Here is a 23,813-nt window from a genome sequence, read left to right on the forward strand (position 1 = left end):
GGTTGATTAGCAGTCCTAGTTTTCTTTCTCTGTGAATGAATATACATTGTTTTCTTTTATTTGTTATATTTAAAAAATGATCTCTATTTTTGGCAGACTGGCTTTGTAGTACATGTCCTTATCCTTGTAAAAATTTAGATAATACTAGCTAGCTTTTAACAGTACTATGTGTAAAGCACTGTGCTACAGACTGACATGTATTTTTTAATCTTCTAACAACCCTTGCAGGTAGGTATTATTTATTAGCAAACCTGTTTTATAGGTGAGAATAGTGAGATCCAGAAAGGTTAAGTGACTTGACTAAAGTTACACAACTAATAAGTGGTAGAGCTAGGATTTAAATTAGACATTCTTATTCTTTAGTCTATATCCCGTCAATATCTGGGCTCTCACTTTAATAAGATGAACTCCTTAACTACAAAAACTATATTTGGAGTATACCATATTTACTATATTTTCACTGAAAACTTGAAAAGGATTTGTACCAAACAATTATTAATCTCAAAAGGCCCTTTAGCGATTATCTAGTTCTAGTGTGTTTCAGTCCTCAACCAGAGCAGAGCCTGTGTTAGACTGTCATTCTGGAGTGTTTTTCACAAAACCATACTTCCTTTCTAGTGCAAAGCCTTAAGAGATTTTTGGCAACAGCTAAATTAATGTTTTTCTTTTATTGCTCAGGAGGGTGTTGATGAATCTTTCATAAAAGAAGCTGTTTTAGCCCGATTAGGTGATGATAATATAGATGTTGTTTTGTCGGCTATAAGTGCTTTTGAGGTGAGTGAATTTGTCATTTGTTGAGGTATACAATTTTGTAAATTTCCTTGCCCTTCTCACTTGATTCTCTGCTTGAGACTAGAATATTTTTGGAAATTATTTTTCCATGGGAAATTTGTTCTCTGGAGAGCACAGACTTAAGTCTGGTTAGGAGAAACTCATAGAAATTCACAATTTGATATATTAAATATATATGGAAGTTGTTCAAACAGGAAAAATGTTTTGTGAATTTTTATATTGCTTTTAACATATTTTTATCAATAGCAAATACCTTGGGACCTGTGAAAATTGTCTTATGAATGCCACTTTTGAGAAATAGATCTTAAAACTTTTAATTTGTACTAGGATTCCTGGGAGAAATTCCTTGTAATTCATTCTTTTTAAAATTCGCATTTAAAAAGCGCCATTCATGTTTGAAGCAAGTACAAATCTATTCATGGATATTTTTTTCCCTTTAGATTTTCAAAGAACACTTCAGTTCAGAAGTGACGATTTCAAATCTTCTGACTCTCTTTCAAAGAGCAGAACTTTCAAAGAATGGAGAATGGTATGTATTCATTTCTCCTCATACTATTTTGAATTGATGAAGTTCTTATATCAAGTTCTTTCTATTTCTTCTTTTTTTTTTTTAAGGCTTTGATTACATGACCCTTTTGTCATGGTAGTAGAACAGATCTTACTGTAATACTGTCTTTCATTATACAGTTAATTAATTTGTGTTTGTGTGTGTTCATTATACTGTTCTCTATGTTTGGAATTTCTCAATAAAATGCAAAAGGAAGTATATAATGTATGATATTGCGTTCTGGGAAGTAAGATGGGAAGGACTTTCTAATTTGCTACTTTATGTAATTTTTACTTCATAATTAAAAACAAATACCAATGTGTTAAACAAATTAAAAAATAAGTTCAGAGACACATGATACCATCTGTGGTAAGTTTTTAATGAGCTCTGTTTATTTCATTTTTGGCACCAAAGCTTTTTGCAAGAAAAAGTAAGCAAGCTCCATAGAGGATGAGAGTGTGTCTTATGTGTTTTTGTATCTATCGTATGGGTAGATATCTATCATGTAGGATGTGCTTGGTTCATTTTTTTTTTGAGTGCCTGAGTGAACCTGATTTCCGGTAGAGTTGAGACATCTAGTGTGATATGTCTTATGTTATAGTTAACCTCTAGTGATTTCTCTAAGAAAAATTATTATATTTTTTTAAGATTAGACAGGATGAGCAGATTAAAAGTATTGTTGGCCAGGCACAGTGGCTCATGCCTGTAATCCCAGCACTTGTACAAAAAATAAATAAATAAAAATATTGTCACAGATAACTCTGTTATTGGCATGGATTTTAAGTGGTGTCTTAGTGTGTCTGAATAATAGTTTTGGTCAGGAGACCAGGATATTGTCAGTTAAGCTGGAGTAATGATGAATTTTTGCCCAATTGAAGCCTTCCAATGTGTCTTTCAACCAAGTGTGCTTGCATGTCTTTTAGGTACGAGGTACTTAAGATAGCCGCTGACATATTAATTAAAGAAGAGATACTGAGTGAAAATGATCAGTTGTCAAATCAGGTGGTTGTATGTTTGCTGCCATTTATGGTTATCAATAATGATGATACGGAATCTGCTGAGATGAAAATTGCTATATATTTATCAAAATCAGGAATCTGCTCCCTGCACCCTCTATTAAGAGGCTGGGAAGAAGGTAAAAAATTCAGTTGTTTTTTTTAGAAAAAGTGAACAGATAACACAAAAGAAAACAAGGAAAATTTAAAATTTATTGTTGGTCATGCTATATGCCAGTAAGGTCTTTTAAAATTTTTGCCAAGATAAAAAGTATACAGTGAAAAGGAAGCCAATTCATAGACAAATTCAGAATCGGATACAAGGAAAAATAAAAAGCAAACCTTCATAAACAATAGTAAAATGTTTGCCTGAATTCTTCATGTGATTCTTTGAGTGTTGGTGACATAAGAGCTCTCTGCATTCGATTTTACTTTGCAGCTCTTGAAAATGTGATTAAAAGCACAAAGCCAGGAAAACTAATCGGTGTAGCAAATCAGAAGATGATTGAGTTGTTGGCTGATAATATAAATTTAGGAGATCCTTCTTCAATGTTAAAGATGGTAAGTATGCTTTGAAAGTCCACCCCCTGGATTTCTTTCTCATACTCTTATTAAATTCTCAGCTTTTGCTTTACTAGATTTTTCTTAAAAAAAATTTTTTTTTATTCTTGAGTACTTGGTTTTACTTTAAACGTTGCAGTGTTGTTTAATATATTCTGTGCAATGTTTGAAATCTTTAACATTTTATATATTTTTTCAATGTGGATCCATATCACACCCATAAGAATAATATATCCTTTTTACCACCATTTTCTCTCATTCCCGTTTAAAATATTAGTCTTTTTGTTGTTGTTGTTGTTGTTAAAATAGCAAAATATAATCCCAAAGAGGAGAAAATTATCTTTGCCTTATTAAATAAACCTTTGTAAAGGATTACATGTGTGATTTAAATACATTAACCAGTTGGCAAGTGCAATTATGTTCATTACAGTTTCTGAAATTATTCTTATAATTACTTAGAAATCAGTGCTTAGTACTTTATAAAGGCTTTCTATTTGTCATCTCACTTTAAATGTAAAACACGTAATACCTAGATAGACCTGAGTTGAAAAAATTGTTTTATGAAAATCAAGAGCAACTGGTAATAGAGTGTGTTTATTTTTCAAGGTGGAGGATTTAATAAGCGTGGGTGAGGAGGAGTCCTTTAACCTGAAGCAGAAAGTAACGTTTCATGTGATCCTGTCTGTGCTCGTCTCTTGTTGTTCATCTTTAAAAGAAACCCACTTTCCATTTGCGATAAGAGTCTTCAGTTTGTTGCAGAAAAAAATAAAGAAGCTTGAAAGTGTCATTACTGCAGTGGTAAGGAAAGCAGAATCTCCAGAAAGTGGGATGTTGAATAAAACAACAGCCTGGCCTATTAGTCACAGCAAAACTGAAAATCAGAGGCGAGATGTTGAGTCTGTGGATACTAGCTGGATGAAATGTGAAGCAGTCTTGGGTAGCAGTGAGATAGTCAACTAGGCACTCCCTTGCTTTTGCGGAAAGTTTAGTTGAATTATAAGATTTTAGGGTTGCAATATTTTGTATCTGATGCCTGACTCTCCTCTCTTTTATTGTCTTTATTGGATAATTACCCAAGCTACACCTAACTACCTCTAGCGATGAAGAATTCACTTGGTGTGTTAGTGCTTGAACAAAATACTATTTCATTCAATTGTTTACTAAAAATAGATCTTTTAGGCTTTAAATAATTTTAATATTACATAGATGTGTATCCCTCCAGCCTACTACTGTCTTTCATAGTATTACTAAGGGACATGTTTCAGCTGTTTACATTTGACATGTTTTGAGGTAGCAAGACTTTTTTTTTAATATCTGCTATATGTAAGGATTTTGTTTTTATTTGTCCTCCAAATTTTAGAGGGCTTCTCATTATAGGATTTACTAAATGAATTATATCTTTTTCACATTTACGTATACCCGCAGGATTTTATAAGTTCTGATCATGGCCATTGTTAGCTAAAATGTGTGAACTTTAAAAAGAGTAAAGTCTTCATATTTTGAAAAATAGCCCAGATAGGCCCTTCTTAACTTTTAGTTTCTTGGTGTCTTTTGTGAAGTATGATGACCTGAACTATACTGGTTCTCAGTGTTAAAAGTATGGACAAATAGAGTGTTTTATTATACATATGTAGATAACAGGTTATTTTATATTGCTTTACTTTTAATACCTTTCTCGAGGTCATGAGCATGTTTTCGCCTGTAGCAGCACATTGAGTTAATCAAATCCCTCACTGGAGACGTTACATTGTAAATCTGGCTTTGGATTATTTTCCTTCTAAGTTATTACTCTGTACTGCTTGTACAGAGTCACATTTGTCATTTTCTTACACCTGTTCTGCATTCTTTTGGCACTTACAGTATAATTTCTAAACACCTAACATTTTGCTGCTTGTTTAAAATCATCTGCAGGTTTGGAGATTTTTGCCATGTATCTTATTCAGATTAGTGGTAAAACGGTGAAATGAAAGAATTCCCTTTAACTATGTCTTGGCAATCCAACTGTTTATCTTCCTGTTTTGAAATATACCTATTTTGGCCAGGCACGGTAGCTCACGCCTATAATCCCAGCATTTTGGGAGGCCGAGGCGGGTGGATCATCTGAGGACAGGAGTTCGAGACCAACCTGGCCAAAATGGTGAAACCTAATCTCTACTAAAGATACAAAAATTAGCCAGGCATGATGGCGGGCACCTGTAATCCTTCCTACTCGGGAGGCTGAAGCAGTAGAATTGCTTGAACCTGGGAAGCGGAGGTTGCAGTGAGCTGAGATTGTGCCACTGCACTCCAGCCTGGGCAACAGAGCAAGGCTCCGTCTCAAAAAAAAAAAAAAAGAAATATGTCTATTTATTCCTACCCTTTATTGGATAAACAGTTCATATGAATAAAGTTTGTTTTTAGAGATAATGTTTCAAGGTAAGACATAGATAAAATTTAACTTTGTCTTTCCTTGTGAATAGTGATAAACCTCTTTAAAAATCCGACCAAAGCAGTTCTGTTAATCCTTTCCCCACCAAAATGCACACATAAACAAAACTTTTGCATATTAGGCAGAGGAATTCATATAACCCATGTTCAGAACCCTTAGTTTGTACTAGTTTTTGTTTCCTTTAACATTTCAGGAAATCCCCTCAGAATGGCACATTGAACTGATGTTAGACAGAGGGATCCCAGTGGAGCTGTGGGCACATTATGTAGAAGAGCTCAACAGCACTCAGAGGGTGGCCGTGGAGGACTCGGTTTTTCTTGTATTTTCCTTGAAAAAATTTATTTATGCACTGAAAGCTCCTAAATCTTTTCCTAAAGGTAAGATACAAGCTGTGAATCTTTTAAATGTGATACTCTGCAAAACTGAATGATTGACTCCACAATGACTGTTTGTCTTGAATAAAAAGCTCCCAGCATGTTCATGTAGGATCTAGCATCATTTCTCTTTCCATGTCCTTGTAGGTGATATATGGTGGAATCCTGAACAACTGAAAGAAGATAGCAGGGACTATCTGCACTTGCTCATTGGGCTGTTTGAGATGATGCTCAATGGTGCCGATGCTGTTCATTTCAGAGTTCTGATGAAACTTTTCATAAAGGTACAAGCCTCCTCCTTTTCAGGCGTACTCTACCCTTAAAGAAGATATGGCTGGCCTGCAATCCCAGCACTTTGGGAGGACGAGGCAGGCGGATCACTTGAGGTCAGGAGTTCGATACCAGCCTGGCCAACATAGTGAAACTCCATTTCTACTAAAAATACAAAAATTAGCCAGGCATGGTGATGGGGCCTGTAATCCCAGCCACTTGGGAGGCAGAGGCAGGAGAATTCGCTTGAACCCGGGAGGCAGAGATTGCAGTGAGCCGAGATCACACCACCGCACTCCAGCCTGGGTGACAGAGTGAGACTCTGTCTCAAAAAAAAAAAGATGGGCTGGGCGCAGTAGCTCACGCCTATAATCCGAGCACTTTGGGAGGCCGAGGTGGGCGGATCACGAGGTCAGGAAATCGAGACCATCCTGGCTAACATGGTGAAACGCCGTCTCTACGAAAAATACAAAAAAAATTAGCTGGGTGTGGTGGCGGGCTCCTGAAGTCCCAGCTACTCGGGAGGCTGAGGCAGGAGAATGGCATGAACCTGGGAGGCGGAGCTTGCAGTGAGCGGAGATCGCTCCACTGCACTCCAGCCTGGGTGACAGAGCGAGACTCCATCTCAAAAAAAAAATAAATAAATAAAAAGATACTGTGGGTTATTTGGGTTATGACAGTTTATAATGTAAACAAAAGTAGACTTGTAAACAGTGAAGAGTATTTAATAGTAAGCACAGGCCCTGTAAAAGAGTACAATCACAATACTAATCGGTAGGTTGAATAGAAACTAGCATTGCTACACTCCTACTAATATGTTAGGCCCATTACTATATTTAAAAATAACAACAGCCCAGTCTTTTTGATTGGTTAATACCCATTTAAAAATGTGAATACTGATGTTCAGAGAGGTTATTTAGCACACGTGAAGTTACTCAGGAAATTTCATCCCCAGCACTAGTGACCTCCATGTTGCCAGGCCCAGTGGTCAGTTCCTGTTCTTGCCTGACTTGTTCTCTCTACAGCATTTGACATGGAGTTGGCATTGCTCAGCACATTGTTGAAGTATTTTCTTAATTAGGCGTCCCAGATACTGCTCTTGTCTTGGTTCTGTGTTTTCAAGTGCAAGGTTATAGTGAGGCTTCTGAATATCACTCTTCATTGACATCTTCCCAGTTCATTAAAACATGGAATGTGGAATAATTTGAAATGATTAGACAAAGCAAAACTTTGCCTTAAATTATTTGTTTCTTTATAATTGTACACTAGTGAGAAGAGGATTTGGAACCAGCTTATTTGAGTAAGAATTAAAAGTTTGCTTTTTTTTTTTTAAATTAGGTGCATCTAGAAGATGTTTTTCAGTTATTCAAGTTCTGTTCTGTTTTATGGACCTATGGTTCTAGCCTTTCAAATCCACTAAACTGCAGTGTGAAAACAGTGCTGCAGACTCAAGCTCTTTATGTGGGCTGTGCAATGCTTTCTTCTCAGAAGACACAGTGTAAACACCAACTGGCATCCATATCTTCTCCAGGTATTAAAAGTAGCATTGTTATGTTTTGTCATGACCAACTGTTCATGCTTTCTCTATATGGTTTATGTAGTTTGGAAAGTTATAACTTAAAAAAAAAATAGCAGAGAGCAGGCGCGGTATCTCACGCCTGTAATCCCAGCACTTTGGGAGGCCGAAGCAGGCAGATCATGAGGTCAGGAGATCAAGACCATCCTGGGCAACATGGTGAAACCCCGTCTCTACTAAAAATACAAAAATTAGCTGGGCGTGGTGGCGTGTGCCTGTAATCCCAGCTACTTGGGAGGCTGAGGCTGGAGAATTGCTTGAACCAGGGAGTTGGAGGTTGCAGTGAGCCGAGATTGTGCCACTGCACTCCAGCCTGGTGACACAGCGAGACTCCATCTCAAAAAAAAAAAAAAAAAAAAAATCGATAAAGGCCAGGCGAGGTGGCTTACACCTATAGTCTCAGCACTTTGGGAGGCTAAGGCAGGAGGATCACTTGAGGCCAAGAGTTCAAGACCAGTTTGGACAACGTGATGAGATCCTGCCTCTACAAAAAATACAAAAATTAGCTGGGCGTGATGGTGCGTGCCTGTAGTCCCAGCTACTCAGTTGCCTGAGGTAGGCGGATGGCTTGTGCCTGGGAGGTCAAGGCTGCAGTGAGCTGTGATTGCACCACTGCACTCCAAACTGGGCAACAGAGCAAGACCCTGTCTCAAAAAAAAAAAAAAAAAAAGGGTTGTACATCTATACATATTTCTGGTTACTTCTAAGTATTGCTTTTAAGTTACTGGCACTAGCAAAATCTCACCAAACACAAAAGTTTAATAATAGAAATGGCAGGTGATTATATGAGTTCTTAATAATCAGCTATTCATTTTCTGAGGTGTAGCAGCAATGGGTTAGATATGGAAGTCACATCATCATAATACAATTTAATAATGAACTAACAAAAACAAAACCCTCCTGCATTTATCTCTTTTATCAGGCATAAATCATATTCAGGTTCGGCATTCGCTAATGAAATAACTGAAAGTTAAGTTTTTTTATAATGTAGAATTGCAAATTTTGCAAAAGATGCAGAATTTCATGAAACAATGAATGCGATATTGAAAAGTGGGTTGACTTACAGAGCTATTGACATGAGGGGATGTGGCAGAATTAGATCAGAGAAGAATGGTTGAAGATGAAAAAATTGATTAGAATAATGGACATGATTAATGCTTCAAACTGTAATGTTATTAATATCAGAGGCATAGGAGTGGCCCTGGGGAAATTTGAAGATGTCCTTGGTTTTTTTTTGTTTTGTTTCTTGTAGTTTTTTTTTTTAATTCCAAAATTACTCTTTGTAAATGTTCTGTGAAAGCAAGTTAGATGATCGTATACTTTTCCCTGAACAATTCCTCAGTGTTTATTTTTTGTTAGTTCTTTGAAAGAGCACATAATTACATTTGTAACCAAATTTTGTTACATTTAAAGTAGATATGTAATTTCAAGTTTTATTTCTAAAATAAAATTCCACAAAAGTAATTTTTTATTCGCTTACAAAATTTCGGTCTTTATTTTAGGCGAGTTTACTGTTAAGGTTTTTCTAGTTATATTTGGATAAGAACAACTCTATACATTTTTTAACTTTAATTTTTCAATTAATATGGACATCTTTCCATATTAATAAATGGAAAAATTTATCTTTTTACAACTGTCTGCAGAGTATTCCATTGTATGGAGATAGCAATTTATTAAAATAGTTATTTTCTGCTAAACTTGTGGGTTTTCAAAAAGGTACATATATTTTATTTAGAGATAACTATTTCTGTTTTCCAATTTGGTATTAAATGTTTACTGTCCTTTGACAGTGGCCTCTGAGTCATATATGTCATTTTGACTGTAAATAGCAAGATGGAAGAACTTCAGTTTTCCATTGGTATTGCCTTTGTGGGCATGCTTGTGTGGAAGAATTTGGGCTTTGTGAAAAAGATACATTGCAGCTGCAGGGGGCTGGGAGGGTCTTTTTTTCTGTGGGGACACTGAATAAACAGTTGTATGCCTGCATTTTCACTGCAGCCCATCACATGAGGTCAGGTGTGGAATTTTCCACTTGTGTCATATTGGTGCTCCGAAAATTTGAGATTTTGGAATTTTTGGATCAAGGTTGCTCAACCGGTATGAACTTCTTAGGCAGGTTTGAAAGCTTGTCAAGCTTTATCTTAGTATTTCAGAAATGGAAAGTATAATGGAAAATTTCTAGCAAAATATAAATGACCGTAGTTTGCTGCAGTAGATATGAAATAAAGCTTAAATAACTAATTACTGTAAAAGGAATTTAGATATCTCTTTGTTCCAAAGACATCTTTTTAAAAACCCTAGCGCAGTTGGTCTCACAGATGCATTCCTACTAGATCTTTGAAGCAGATTTTTTCAATGTTGTTGAACTGGGCAGGGCATAGAGAAGGGAAGCTTCCAGATTCTTTATTTAAAACTGGCATAACATTGAAAATTGAGAAAGCCTTCAGACAAAAACTATAGGTCATGTTGCTTTGAATAATATTATGTAAAAATCCTAAAGAAAATATTCGCACATAGGCTCTAGCAGCATATTTATAAAAATCATTTACCTAGCTAGAGTTCATGCCCAGAATATAAAATTGGTTCAGTAAAGGGAACTATGTTAATATAATTGACTGTATCAGTGAAGGACAAAACCCATAAAGTGTCCAAAGATTTGAAAAGGCATTAGCCAAAAATCAGTAATCCTGATTGACAGCAGAATAAGAGTAACATGATCAAAAATTCCTCAAATCAAAAGCTAGCGTTTTCACTTCATAATTGGGAAAACAAAGGCATTCCTGCTGAAATCATCACTCTCATTGAACATGATTCTAGAAGTACTAGCCGGCAGAAATAGACAAGTTTCAAATACTTATGGAATGTATGAATATAATAAAGGCAAAATCAAAGATCTGTGAGATGGTTATGTGGATTGTTAAATGGGACATCTGGCTATCCATTTGGAAACATTAGGAAGTTTGACTCCAGCCTCATTCCTTAGATAGAAATTTCATGTGAACTAAAGATTTAACATAAACTTAGCTCTGGCATTAGAAGAAAGCATGAGGTACATATGATCTCTCCCTCTAAATATAGAGAGAGATACTTTCTAAATTCACTTAGAGTGAGGAGGGCCTTTCTAAGCACCAGAAAAAAAGTAGAAGAAAAATTTTACTCTAACATTTCTCTATCAAAAAGTAAAATCAAAACACACCAGTCTGGGACCAAATATTTGTAGAGTACGATGCACAGGTGGGTAATTTCCCGTGCACGCTTGTACAAGGCTGTATGTGCAGCGGTGTTTGTTGCAGCATTGTTTTGATGACAAAAGAATAGAAACAACCTAAACTTTACCAGTAAGGTACCGGTTTTTAAAATATGGAAAATACATTGGAGTATACTTTACAATTAAAAAAGAATGATTTGGCCGGGTTTGATGGCTCACACCTATAATCCCAGCACTTTGGGAGGCCGAGGTGGGCGGATCACCTGAGGTTGGGAGTTCGAGACCAGCCTGACCAACATGAAGAAACCCCGTCTCTACTAAAAATACAAAATTAGCTGGATGTGGTGGCGCGTGCCTGTAATCCCAGCTACTTGGGAGGCTGAGGCAGGAGAATCACTTGAATCCAGGAGGCAGAGGTTGCAGTGAGCTGAGATCGTGCCATTGCACTCCAGCCTGGGCAACAAGAGGAAAACTCCATCTGAAAAAAAAAAAAAAAAGAATGATGTAATTTGGATATGTATGTACTTATGGAAAACACTCGCAAGAGTTTAGATGTGTCTGTAATCCCAGCACTTTGGGAGGCCAAGGTGGGTGGCTCACTTGAGGTCAGGAGTTCGAAACCAGCCTGGCCAACATGGTGAAACCCAGTCTCTACTAACAATACCAAAATTAGCCAGGCGTGTGGCGTGCACCTGTAATCCCAGCTGCTCAAGAGGCTGAGGCAGGAGAATTGCTTGAACCCAGGAGGCGGAGGTTGCAGTGAGCCGAGATTGCACCATTGCACAATGTCCAGCTCATATGTGATAGTAGTTGGTGTAGAACAGAGTTTATAGTATGCTCTTATTTGTGTATTTTCAAAAGAATGCACCAGGTAACATATGCCTAACCTTTCTCTGGAATATTAAATATTCAAACAGTGAACAGAGAAGGAGTTTGAATTCGAAGGGAAACTTTGGTACTATGTAAATTTTGTACTGTTTCAGTTTTTAAAATTGTTTCTTAAATTTTTTTTTCCTTTGATTTTAGTGGTGACATCTTTACTCATTAACCTGGGAAGCCCCATAAAAGAAGTTCGTAGGGCTGCCATTCAGTGTCTCCAGGCCCTCAGTGGAGTGGCATCCCCGTTTTATCTGATAATAGATCATTTGATTTCTAAAGCAGAGGAGATCACTTCAGATGATGCCTATGTTATTCAGGTAAGCTCGTTAGCAAAGAAGATTGAGTGTGTTCATGCCTGTGTGTACTGGAGCAATTTTCTCCATTCTCGACATTTCACTGTGTAGGGATTTTGATGGACTAAGTCATTGGATTTAGGAACTGATAGGTCAATATCTGTACATCTGTGTCCCCTACTTTTGAAAAGATAGCAATGTCATATTTCAATTTTGCTCTTTTCATTGGATAAAGGATTAGTGTGTAGCTTTTCATAGTAAGCCAACTGTGTGTTTTTAATAACGTTTCTTATTAAGGTTTTAAGGAGAAATGGAAAATTATAAACAATGTCACATCATTTGGGTAAGAGTCTTCCGTAATTAATATATTTAGCCTTTGTAGTTTCTTAACCCTTTTTTATCCAATTTTCTTTTTGGTATCTTAGGATTTGGCTACTTTATTTGAGGAACTACAGAGAGAAAAGAAACTGAAATCTCATCAGAAGTTGTCTGAAACTTTGAAAAACTTACTTAGTTGTGTATATAGTTGCCCATCTTATATAGCAAAAGATTTGATGAAAGTACTTCAGGGAGTCAACGGTGAGGTATGTGCCATTTAAGTGGATTGTACATTCCTGTGATGTTACTAAAGAATTGTTGTAACTGCTTGTGGGTGAAGAAGACAATTGTAAGAGTTGCATGTGTGCACTCAGAAGAGATAAATGTAATATTAATTTGAGAGGGGGATGAGCTGAGGTAGAGAAAAACAGATACAAGATACAAAGACAAGTACTGGTGAGTTTCTTTTTATTTTAAAATTAAATGTGTTGTCCCTGTCTAATCATTAAGTTTATTTTAAATGAACTTAACAGTCTCGTGTCTCATGGGGCTGCACTGTTGAAAGAAGCTGTTGGTTCATCTCTGTTTTTCAAGTGAAAATTCTATACAAAGGAATATGTTTGGACACGAGTCTATGAAAATTCCAAAATCATTTGCTCGTTTATTATATATATTTAGAACTTTCATTGTGTTTTCAAAGAAGCTTGTGTTACAAAAGAAAGCAGTTGTGAAACACTTGTTGATGTGATGGCATGTGCTGACCAACATAAAAAAGGTTCTTTCATCCCAGTGTTACAGAAATGCCTGTGTGCTTCATCAGTCCTAGACTGACTGCGGGCTTAGAGAACTAAAATGAGTCAAATGGATTGAAGACCATTTGATTACACTTTCTTGGTAGGAACAAACAGGTTGCATTCAGCCCTTAGTTGTCCCTGGTATAGTTTAAATTAATAATTGACAAATTTCTTGGGTAAAGGACCAGATAGGAAATCTTTTATGCTTTCGGGGCCACACAGTCTCTGTTGCAGCTACTCATCTCTGCAGTTGTATCAGGAAAGCAGCCACAGACAGGGTGTAAACAAATGAGCATGGCTGTGTTTCAGTAAATAAAATTTACAAAAACAGGTGGTCTGTTGAATTTGACCTGCAAGCCATAATTTGCTGGCCCCTAGTTTAGCAGTTAAAGGTTTACATACATAATTTGAATTAATATTAATTATACCAAGTTGGAAACATTGAAGGACGCGTACAGTGTTTTAGGGAATCTTAAACTTTATTTTTATTCTCTAAAGTTTTAGTTTGTGTTTTCTGTTCTCAAGTCTTGAGGAATGCTCACAGATTATCTTTCTGCTCATCTCTGAAGGGTTTAGCACTTTTGAGCATTACCCATGAACTGTCAGAAAGGACCTGAGTGGCTTAGTGTGAATTAATAGCTGTCTCCATGTCTAAGAAGTTACCATCATTGGGTTTTTTCCTCCAGGCTAAACTCCCATCTTCCAGCAGGCTTTGAGTGTCTCTGTAGAGTGAGCAAAAACATATCAGTATACGTAACTATTTACTACTAAGTCTTTCGATCTTTAGATGGTGCTTTCTCAGCTATTGCCTATGGCTGAACAACTGCTAGAAAAGATCCAGGAGGAGCCCACAGCTGTGCTGAAAGATGAGGCCATGGTTCTGCATCTCACTCTGGGAAAGTATAATGAATTTTCAGTTTCCCTTTTAAATGAGGATCCGAAGAGTCTAGATATATTTATAAAAGCTGTGCACACAACAAAGGAACTTTACGCAGGAATGCCAACCATTCAGATCACAGCCCTTGAAAAGGTCAGTGATTTCTTTCAGAAACTAAGGCATAGCATGTTCAAGCATTTAAAGGTAGAAGGCAACAGGAACAGCGTTAAAAAAAAAAAAAAATTAATATTTTATTTGGAGAAGATAGTTACAGGTGGACTAGACATGTTTTAAAGGAAAATGATGTATTTGACCCATTTTTGAAAACTGAACGTTGTACATGGGTCATTAAAAAGAATTGCATTTTAACTGACAAAATTAAATGGGAAACAATTTTGTATTTTGAGAGAGGTTGATATAAAAATTATTTCTGGAATTTAAACTTGTTCACTGAACTCAGTTGCCTTTTTTCTACCCCCTCTAGATTACAAAACCATTTTTTGCAGCCATATCAGATGAAAAAGTTCAGCAGAAGCTTTTAAGAATGTTGTTTGATTTATTGGTGAACTGTAAAAACTCACATTGTGCTCAGACTGTCAGCAGTGTTTTTAAAGGGGTAAGCTGCAAACTTCTTGTAATTTTTTTATTAATGTTTATAGTCTCTTCCAAGGGACACCATGTTTAAGAGTCCTGTATTTTATAGTGCTTGTAAGAGGTCAGATGTTACCATTAACAAAAATCATGGAAAAGTAAGTCATAGAGAGGCATAAAATAAAAATTTTAAATCTTTACCATTATTTTATTTTATGAAGTATTTGTTGATAATTTTAACCAGATAGGATGTGTAGGAATATGTGTGTGTGTGATCTTTCTCATATTAGACGGAATCTACCTATTCCTTTATGCAAGGAATAGGAATGAGTCAGTGGCTCAGTATTGAACTGGGTAACATTATTCTACTTAATTTAAATAGTTGTTTAATGACATATAATGGAATTGAAATTCTGCTTGTTGGTTTTATACGTATATTGAAACCTAGTTATTATCAGAATAGCCACCTGGTTATTCTCTTTTTTGAATATAGAATAATACAAAGTTCTAGTATCTAGATTCAGCAGTTCTCAGAATTTTAACATATTAATCTTTTTTCCTTCTTTTTCTTTGCTGAAATATTTTAAAGTAAATCTCAAAATGTCATGCGCTTTCATCCCTCTGTACTTCAGTGTGCATCTTTTGAAAAGTGGATATGACTACAATGCCATTAGAAGTAAAAAAAAAAAATTCCTTGGTATTATCTAATACCTAGTTCATAATCATATTTCCATGGTTATCGCAAAAGTATTTTTTATAGTTGTTTTCTTTGAATCAGAATCCAAAGATTTAGTTGTGATGTTAGAACCTTATAAAAAGAGATATCTGGATCCCACCCCATATCTAAAGAATCTCTGGGGCAATAAATCTGTTTTTGTGCATGTGTGTATATGTCTTATTCCTTCCTAGCTGATTAGAATATACATATCTGATCCGGCACTTGGAAACAATCGGTATGGATGATTCTGTATTGCATTACTAGTTGTCCACTCTAAGGGATGAACGTGAAATTGAGTGACTCTGGACTGGAGAAGTGATACTGTATCATAATCAAGACAAGTGCAGGGCTGTAACTTGAGACTCCCAAGACAAATTGTATAGAAAGCAAGTGCATGGTAGTAGGAGAGCTTGGTTAAAATGAAAATCTGAAGTTGAATTTATGTTGGCTAGAGCTTTTAGTGTATACTCTTCCCTACTTTGCTTTCTTCTCATTCTGGTTTTTCAAGAAGTCTGTAACAAGGTAGTAGCATCCAATGCTGGTGGGGGTTCAGATGCATATCCAGTAAGTCATTCTTCCCTCTTAATTGAATAAATCCTTCCTAGGGGTTAACATTTATTGCTCTAATTTTATCCCAATGGATTATATCATCAACTCTTCTTCCTTCAATATTTCAGATTTCCGTTAATGCTGAACAAGTCCGAATAGAACTGGAGCCACCAGATAAAGCTAAACCCTTGGGCACAGTTCAGCAAAAAAGAAGGCAAAAAATGCAGCAGAAGTAAGAGCTACAAATGCATTGAGCACATGCTGTTGTTCCCTGACTCTGAATGTTATGAAACCATTGGAACTTTTTGATACCCATCAATTTGCTATAATCAGGCACAATGGTTTTTACTTAGCACATGATAGAGTTTGCTTTTCCAACGTTTTGTCTTCTCCATTTTCCAGAAAATCACAAGATCTAGAATCTGTTCAGGAAGTTGGAGGTTCTTACTGGCAAAGAGTAACTCTCATCCTGGAATTACTGCAGCACAAAAAGAAGCTCAGAAGTCCTCAGATATTGGTGCCAACTCTTTTTAACTTGCTATCAAGGTAATGACACTTGGCTTTGATCTGTGAGAGAATAGGACTCTAATTCTTGCCCATCTTATCTAACATTCTCTTTTCAACATACTCTTCTCTTGTTTAGATAGTCTGTAAAATAAAGCAAGTACTATAGGTGAAATTAAAAGGTTGGTTTTAGGTATCCATTGCTGGTGCCCCAACCTGACCTTAGTGTCCTGTGTCATGTAGTAAATGGCCACTCACTGTACAGCCTACTTTCCTCTGAACTTTTCAGTAGCATGCCTGGGACGTCGTTACTTGCATTTCAAGATATAGTGTTGAATTTATATAGATATAGATATGTGTGTATATAGTGTTTGCTATCTAAATATATTTTCATATATATAGATGTATATATTCTATATACGTAGATTTGTGTGTGTGTGTGTAAATTGAGTATGAATTGTAGCGTGTGCTTTCATGTGAAAGGCAAAGTAATTCTGAAAGTTGTCCTGTAAGATTCCAGATAGGCTAATGGAAAGTGCAATAGAGAGGACGTGGAATTTGACATAGCGCCTGTCTATGTGAGAGAAAATTAGAGTTAGAAATGTTATATCTTATTTCTAGACTTCATGTTTAATGATAGTATTTTAGTTATTCCTTATTGAATGAGTTCTGGACAATGGCCATTAATGTAACAATGAATTGTACAACTTTTACATTTCCCATCATTTCTCTTTTGGGTGTCCTGAAGATGTTTAGAACCCTTGCCACAAGAGCAGGGAAATATGGAATACACCAAACAATTAATTCTTAGTTGTCTGCTCAACATCTGCCAAAAACTATCTCCAGATGGTGGCAAAATACCCAAAGGTAGGTACTTTTTGGAAGGAAAGGTTAGAAAAATTATCTACTTTGAGTGTGAGTGTACCTGCCACTTAGGGTTTTTGTCTTTCTCACCATTGTAGATATTTTAGATGAGGAGAAGTTCAATGTGGAGTTGATAGTTCAGTGCATCCGCCTTTCGGAGATGCCGCAGACCCATCACCATGCCCTTTTACTTTTGGGCACTGTTGCTGGAATATTTCCGGTAAGCGTTAATGATATAAGATTTTAGCAGATATTTCAGATATTTTTCTTCCACAGAAATGCACTGGCACCTATTGATTTTAAATTTAATCAGTTAGGCTTTGGAATCTTCCAGCACTGGTGAGACTCTCAGCCCTGCCTCTTCATAGCTGGGACTGTATGAGCCAGTTGATGTTGCTAAGCTTTGGTTTCCCTTTTTATCAAGTGGGAATAATAACCTTCTTCACTGGATTGTTGGGGGAATTCAGTTGGATAATTTGTGGTTAGTACTTAGCATAATACCTGGCACACTATCTATCTAATAAAACAGTAGGTATTGGTGTTAATTGGGAAAAGTTAATATCTCATTTATCCTCAAGTAATCCTCAAAATAACCTTTAACCAGTGACTTAAGAAAATTAATTTGATCATAAACTATGTCATTTAAAGAAATCATGTCCCTTTTATGAAAAATATCATTTAAACATTTGTAAAGAGATTGAAGCTATTTTCATATTGAGGATTTGAGACAGAGCTCCTTAACCTGGGGTTCTCCATGAGCTTTAGGGGATCTTAATCTACTGAAATCATATGCAAAGTTTTATCTATATGGGATTTTTTTTTTCTTGTAAGAGAGTCTGTGCTTCTCAAAGGGGTTGATAATCCAGAAACTTTTAAGAATCATTAATATTTTTTGTTTTTATTGAAATATAGTTCAGATGCCATAAAATTCACCCATTTAAAGTATACAATTAAGTGATTTTAGTATATTCACGAAGTTTGTGTAATCACCACCACGATCTACTTGAAGAGTATTTTCATCACCCCAGAAAAGAAACCCTATACCCATTAACTGTCACTCTTCCTCTCCCTCCTCCCTGCCGCTGCCACCGTCACCACCAGCACCACCACCACCACCATGACCACCACCCTGCTCCTGGGCACTAGTAATCCATTTTCTGTCTCTATCAATCTGCCTATGCTGGACATGTCATATAAATTGAGTCATACAATATGTGGCCCTCTGTGTCTGGTTTCTTTTGCTTAGCATAATGTTTTTGTTTGTTTGTTTGTTTTGAGACGGAGTCTCGCTCTGTTGCCGAGGCTGGAGTGCAGTGGCGCGATCTCAGCTCACTGCAAGCTCTGCCTCTTGGGTTCATGCCATTCTCCTGCCTCAGCCTCCTGAGTAGCTGGGACTACAGGCACCTGCCACCATGCCCGGCTAATTTTTTTGTATTTTTAGTAGAGACGGGGTTTCATCGTGTTAGCCAGGATGGTCTCGATCTCCTGATGTCATGATCCGCCCGCCTCGGCCTCCCAAAGTGCTGGAACTACAGGCGTGAGCCACCGTGCCCGGCTGCTTAGCATAATGTTTTTGAGGTTCATTCTTGTTGAAGCTTGAATCCGTATTCCTTTTATGACTGAATAATATTGTTGTATGTGTATGCCACATTTTGTTTATCTGTTCATCGGTTGATGGACATTTGGGTTGTTTCTACTGTGGGGCTATTATAAATTATGTTGCTATGAATATTGTAGACATGGTTTTGTGTGGACATGTTTTCATATCTCCTGGGTATATATACCTAGGAGTGGAATTGTTGGATCACACGGAATTTTATGTTTAGCTTTGGAGTAACTTGCAAGACTATTTTCCATAGTGGCCACACCATTTTGCTTCCACCAGCAGCCTGTAAAGTTCCCAATTTCTTCACATCCTTGCCAGTACTTGTTACTGTCTTTTTTATCGCCATTCTAGTGGGTGTGAAGTAGTATTTGTGCTTATATTCTTTTCGTATGAATTTTTTCTTTGAAGAAATGTCTTTTCAAATCCTTTGCCTGTTTTTTAATCAGGTTATTTCTCTTTTTATTGGTGAGTTGTAATGAATCGTTGAAATGGAAAATGTTAGCCTGAGCAGGAATATCACTTGTGGCCAGGAGTTCAAGACCAGCCTGGGTAACATAGTGAGACCCCATCCTTACAAAACAGAAAAGGGAAAAAAAATTAGCTGGGCAGGGTAGCATGCACCTGTAGTCCTAGCTACTCAGGAGGCTGAGGTGGAAGGATTGCTTGAGCTTAGGAGTCCAAGGTTTCAGTGAACTGTGATCACACAACTGCACTGCATCCCAGCCTGACTGACGGAGCGAGACGCTATCTCTTAAAAAAAAAAATTAGTAGAAATTAATAGAAATAAAAAATGTTGATAGTTGTGTTTTCTTTCAGGATAAAGTTTTACACAATATCATGTCTATTTTTACATTTATGGGAGCCAATGTCATGCGCCTAGATGATACTTACAGTTTTCAAGTTATTAACAAGACAGTGAAAATGGTTATTCCCGCACTTATTCAGGTAAGGTCTCTTTATACCATCGTGGGGTTTCTTTTTTTAATTTAAAAAGTTTGCATATAAATGACATTAAAAGCCTTTTTTTTAGTTTTTTTTTTTTGTTTTTTTTTTTTTAATATCCTCAACAATTGTATAAAAGCCTTTCTGAAATGCTCAAGTACATTGCCCTTAAGTTTTAGAACATTGAAGCTAAGAAGCAGTCTTGGCAATGTCTTTCTCAATAATATAAACAAACGTGTTATAGCCGGTTCTGCTGTGCTGTGAGTGTGTAACTGTAAGTGTCTTAACATCATTCGGGTGGGGTAAATTGACATCCACCATCTATTTCAGGACATTGCATCAGTTTGATAATACCTTCTTACATGTTGATGAGGCTAGGAACTTTTAGAGCTACAGTGACAAATTTGTTAACATGCAGTTTAGCAAATGTTTACCAAGCATTCTCTAAGAGCTAAACTCAGAGAGAGAGGTGAGATGTTCTCTCTCCCAGTAAAGAATGAACAATTCAAAAGTTAAAAGTAGCCTCAAGAATAAAAGAACTTGTTCATCTACTTGAGTTGTCTATGTACCCTTCACTCGTTAATTAATGTCTTTTCTCATGCTATTGACCATCTGAAGGATGACCATATTCAGCACCTTCTTTTAACCTTAGTATTAGATTGGTGTTCTCAGTGTCCACCAAGTTGGCAAGTATAGGATATATACCTAAAAAGAAAAATAATAATATGCATTCATATGATCAGTGCCAGTCGAATAAGTAAATGCTAAAGAGTTCAGAATAGGGGAAAGTCTATATGGGCCAGGATGACCAGAAAGTTCTATAAGAAATAGAATTTGTACCGGTGTGAAAGAAGGATGGGATTTGTTCAGTGATGGCAGAGCCAATAGTATGAGAAAAGGCATGATCTAGGAATGTGCACAGCATGTTTGAAGAATGTAATGGTGATTGATTGATGGAGAGCAGAGGGTTGAGACAGGTAGACGTTGGTTTATTCATTCATTCAAGTGTTTTCTGTCATTCTTTCTGTCATTTATTCAACAACTATATTTTGATCACCAATACCTGGAGTAAAATGGTTCAAACTTTATTCTGAAAGCAGCAGGAAGTTGTTGGCCTTTTCTGTGCTCTGCTTATCTTCATTCTTCTTGAGGCACAACCCAAATCCTGCGTGATTTGTGCAGCCTTCCCAGGCAGTCTAAGCAGACTTGCTATCAGTGTCACATATTTGGCATCTGCCATTACTGCCTCCTGTTATCTTTTCACACATGTATTCTGTTTCTTTTGTTTGTTTGTTTGAGACAGAGTTTTGCTCTTGTTGCCCAGGCTAGAGTGCAATGGCATGATCTTGGGTCACTGCAACCTCCGCCTCCTGGTTTCAAGTGATTCTCCTGCCTCAGCCTCCTGAGTAGCTGGGACTACAGGCACGCACCACCACGCCCGGCTAATTTTGTATTTTTAGTAGAGATGGGTTTAACCATGTTGGCCTGGCTGGTCTTGAACTCCTGACCTTAGGTGATCTGCCCAGCTTGGCCTCCCAAAGTGTTGGGATTACAGGCGTGAGCCACTGCGCCCAGCCATGTATCCTGTTTCATACAGAAAATAAATCTCCTTTGGGGCAGGGCTCATATCGTACACTTTGTATTCCCCTTGGGGCTAAGTAGCGCTTGGGACATGACAGGTACTTACTGAATATTTATTGTTAGGCCTTTGATTATTAAAACTCTTGTGGCTGAGTGTGGTGGCATGCACCTGTAACACCAGCACTTTGGGAGGCTGAGGTGGGATTATTTGAGGCCAGGAGTTTGAGAACAGCCCAGTCAACATAGCAAAACCCCGTCTCTACAAAAATTTTTAAAAAGTGGTGGTGGGGTCCTGGGATGTCCCAGCTTCTTCGGAGGCTGGGGCAGGAGGATCTCTTTGAGCTCAGGAGATCCAGGCTGCGGTGAGATATGATCACACCACTGCACTTCAGCCTGGGCCACGGAGAAAGACCCTGTCTCTAAAAAAATAAATAAAATTCTTCTGGCAATTTCTTGGGGCCCATCTAAAAGCCTTATCTTGTTCACCTAAATTTGTTTTGTGGAAGAGTACTTGCACCTACTCATTGTCTCTGCTTGCTGTTTTGCAGTCTGATAGTGGAGATTCTATAGAAGTTTCAAGAAACGTTGAAGAGATTGTGGTAAAAATCATTAGTGTATTTGTGGATGCGCTGCCACACGTCCCGGAGCACAGGCGCCTGCCCATCCTTGTTCAACTTGTTGATACACTGGGTGCAGAGAAATTCCTCTGGATTCTCCTCATCTTGCTTTTTGAACAGTATGTCACAAAAACAGTGCTGGCAGCTGCCTATGGCGAAAAGGTCAGAACCTAGGGTGGGAAGATAAGGAAAATGGTGATTTTTCACACAGATTTTATGATATTGTCCAGTTTAAACATGGGGCTGATGATGCCTAATGTGTGTTATTTAGAACCTTTTTGCTCAGAACCTTTTTCAAAAAGGTTTTTGGCATTTTAAAAAATTGCATTCAGAGCCCATAGCACTCTGAATATCCTCAGTTGCAGCAAAACATCTTCTGAAGGCGAATTAACTTTTCTGAGAAACAGATCTGGTGCCACGCAAGTGGTTCTCTTTTAAGCCCAGCAGAGTATGGCTGAAGAGTAATGAAACAGTGTCTCTTCAAAGCGGTTTTGAAGGCAGTTTGTGGGGAAATAGAGGAGCGTCCGTGTCCCTGAAGTCAGTAAGACACAAACACGGGTGATTGTTTGGATAAAGCCCTGTTTGGATAAGTCGAGGACCGTTTTTAAATGACTTCTTAGACATGGGATCTGGGAGTAGATCTCGACCCACTCTAAATAAAGTAGTATACTCTGTTCTGCTAGAAATCCTAACGCACATTATCCTGAAATTATGCCTTCACAATTCCTAAGTACAGATTTGTTACCTTTTTCTTTTTCTACACAGGATGCTATTTTAGAAGCAGACACTGAATTTTGGTTTTCAGTCTGTTGTGAGTTTAGTGTCCAGCATCAGATACAAAGCTTGATGAATATCCTCCAGTACTTACTAAAGCTGCCAGAGGAAAAAGAAGGTAAGCGTAGATCGAGTGTCACTTACTGTTCAATCTGAAAGCTAAAGAGAAACAGAAGAGAATGCAGGTTATCCTTAGTACATCTTCAGAAGGATTTTTAAAGTAAGTTAATCATTTTAATTTGATTGTGTAGTTTCTTGAATCCTTATGGAAAATAGTCGGAATTCCATTTGCCATTCCTCACACATTGTCTTTTATACCTCTGTGCTCTGCGCTGACGTCTTGGCTGTGGAATGTTGCTGGTATCCAGGATGAGTTAGGTTCAAATGACAGTAAATGATCAGGACCTCGTTAGCTGTCTCTCAGCTTCTCATTAAAATATCTGAAGACATTTACATGAAAAGAAAAAAAGTAGGTACCACAGGAGTGGCAGCAAAATATTAAAATTGTACCATGCAGCAGAGCCTTGAAGAAAATCCCACGAACCGCAGCACCACTGAGGCTGGCTTAGGAAAGGGTTGATGAAGCCAGGTGTGATGGTGTTAGCCTGTGGTCCCAGCTACCCAGGAGAATGAGACAGGAGGATCACTTCAGCGCAGTTCAAGACCAGCCTGAGCAACATAGTACGACCCCATCTCTAAAAAAAACTTTTTTTCATTAAGAAAGGGTTGACATGTTGATAGTTCTTAGTTCTCTACAATTCGAAGCAGAACAACAAGGCAAGTTAGAAGGAAGGTACTCTAAGAGCTCCACAGAGACTGTTTTCTGCGTGGCCAGCCATTGGCCCTGTCATCCCTGTTTGGCGAGGCAGTAACTTGTCCCACCCATCCTGCAGTCAGCTCAGGTTTGGCAGGGACAGACGAGGGAGGTCCCTGGACAGTATGTGGTGTATGTGGTATATGTGGTGATGTGGGTAAGGAAGTGTCTTAGCAGTAAGTCATTCTGTAGGATAGTGGTTTTTAGCACTGCACTGCCAACCCCATTTACATTAGACACATTGAATAAAGAAATCTACATCTGCAGTTGGAAGTTCAGAGACTCCTTCCGTGATGTGGTTTCTTCCATTTGATTGTCCAGTTTCCCTGTTTTGTTTTTTG

General features: G+C 37.5%; 1 protein-coding gene across 1 annotated transcript in view; it reads left to right on the forward strand.

Moving 5' to 3' along the window:
* Positions 1-23,813, forward strand: part of HEATR1 (HEAT repeat containing 1) — a 54,108-nt gene that overhangs the window by 16,091 nt on the left and 14,204 nt on the right. Inside the window, exons 13-31 of the mRNA XM_003824512.7 lie at positions 679-774; positions 1,233-1,321; positions 2,263-2,474; positions 2,774-2,895; positions 3,502-3,693; positions 5,517-5,700; positions 5,845-5,981; positions 7,306-7,498; positions 11,778-11,947; positions 12,349-12,507; positions 13,823-14,065; positions 14,397-14,528; positions 15,899-16,002; positions 16,173-16,316; positions 17,023-17,141; positions 17,237-17,358; positions 19,561-19,689; positions 21,816-22,046; positions 22,650-22,776. Coding sequence (XP_003824560.4) covers positions 679-774; positions 1,233-1,321; positions 2,263-2,474; positions 2,774-2,895; positions 3,502-3,693; positions 5,517-5,700; positions 5,845-5,981; positions 7,306-7,498; positions 11,778-11,947; positions 12,349-12,507; positions 13,823-14,065; positions 14,397-14,528; positions 15,899-16,002; positions 16,173-16,316; positions 17,023-17,141; positions 17,237-17,358; positions 19,561-19,689; positions 21,816-22,046; positions 22,650-22,776 — 2,905 coding nt within the window. The remainder of the gene's footprint in view (positions 1-678; positions 775-1,232; positions 1,322-2,262; positions 2,475-2,773; positions 2,896-3,501; positions 3,694-5,516; positions 5,701-5,844; positions 5,982-7,305; positions 7,499-11,777; positions 11,948-12,348; positions 12,508-13,822; positions 14,066-14,396; positions 14,529-15,898; positions 16,003-16,172; positions 16,317-17,022; positions 17,142-17,236; positions 17,359-19,560; positions 19,690-21,815; positions 22,047-22,649; positions 22,777-23,813) is intronic.

The sequence above is a fragment of the Pan paniscus genome, chromosome 1, assembly GCF_029289425.2.
Source record: "Pan paniscus chromosome 1, NHGRI_mPanPan1-v2.0_pri, whole genome shotgun sequence".
Classification (NCBI taxonomy): Eukaryota; Metazoa; Chordata; class Mammalia; order Primates; family Hominidae; genus Pan; species Pan paniscus.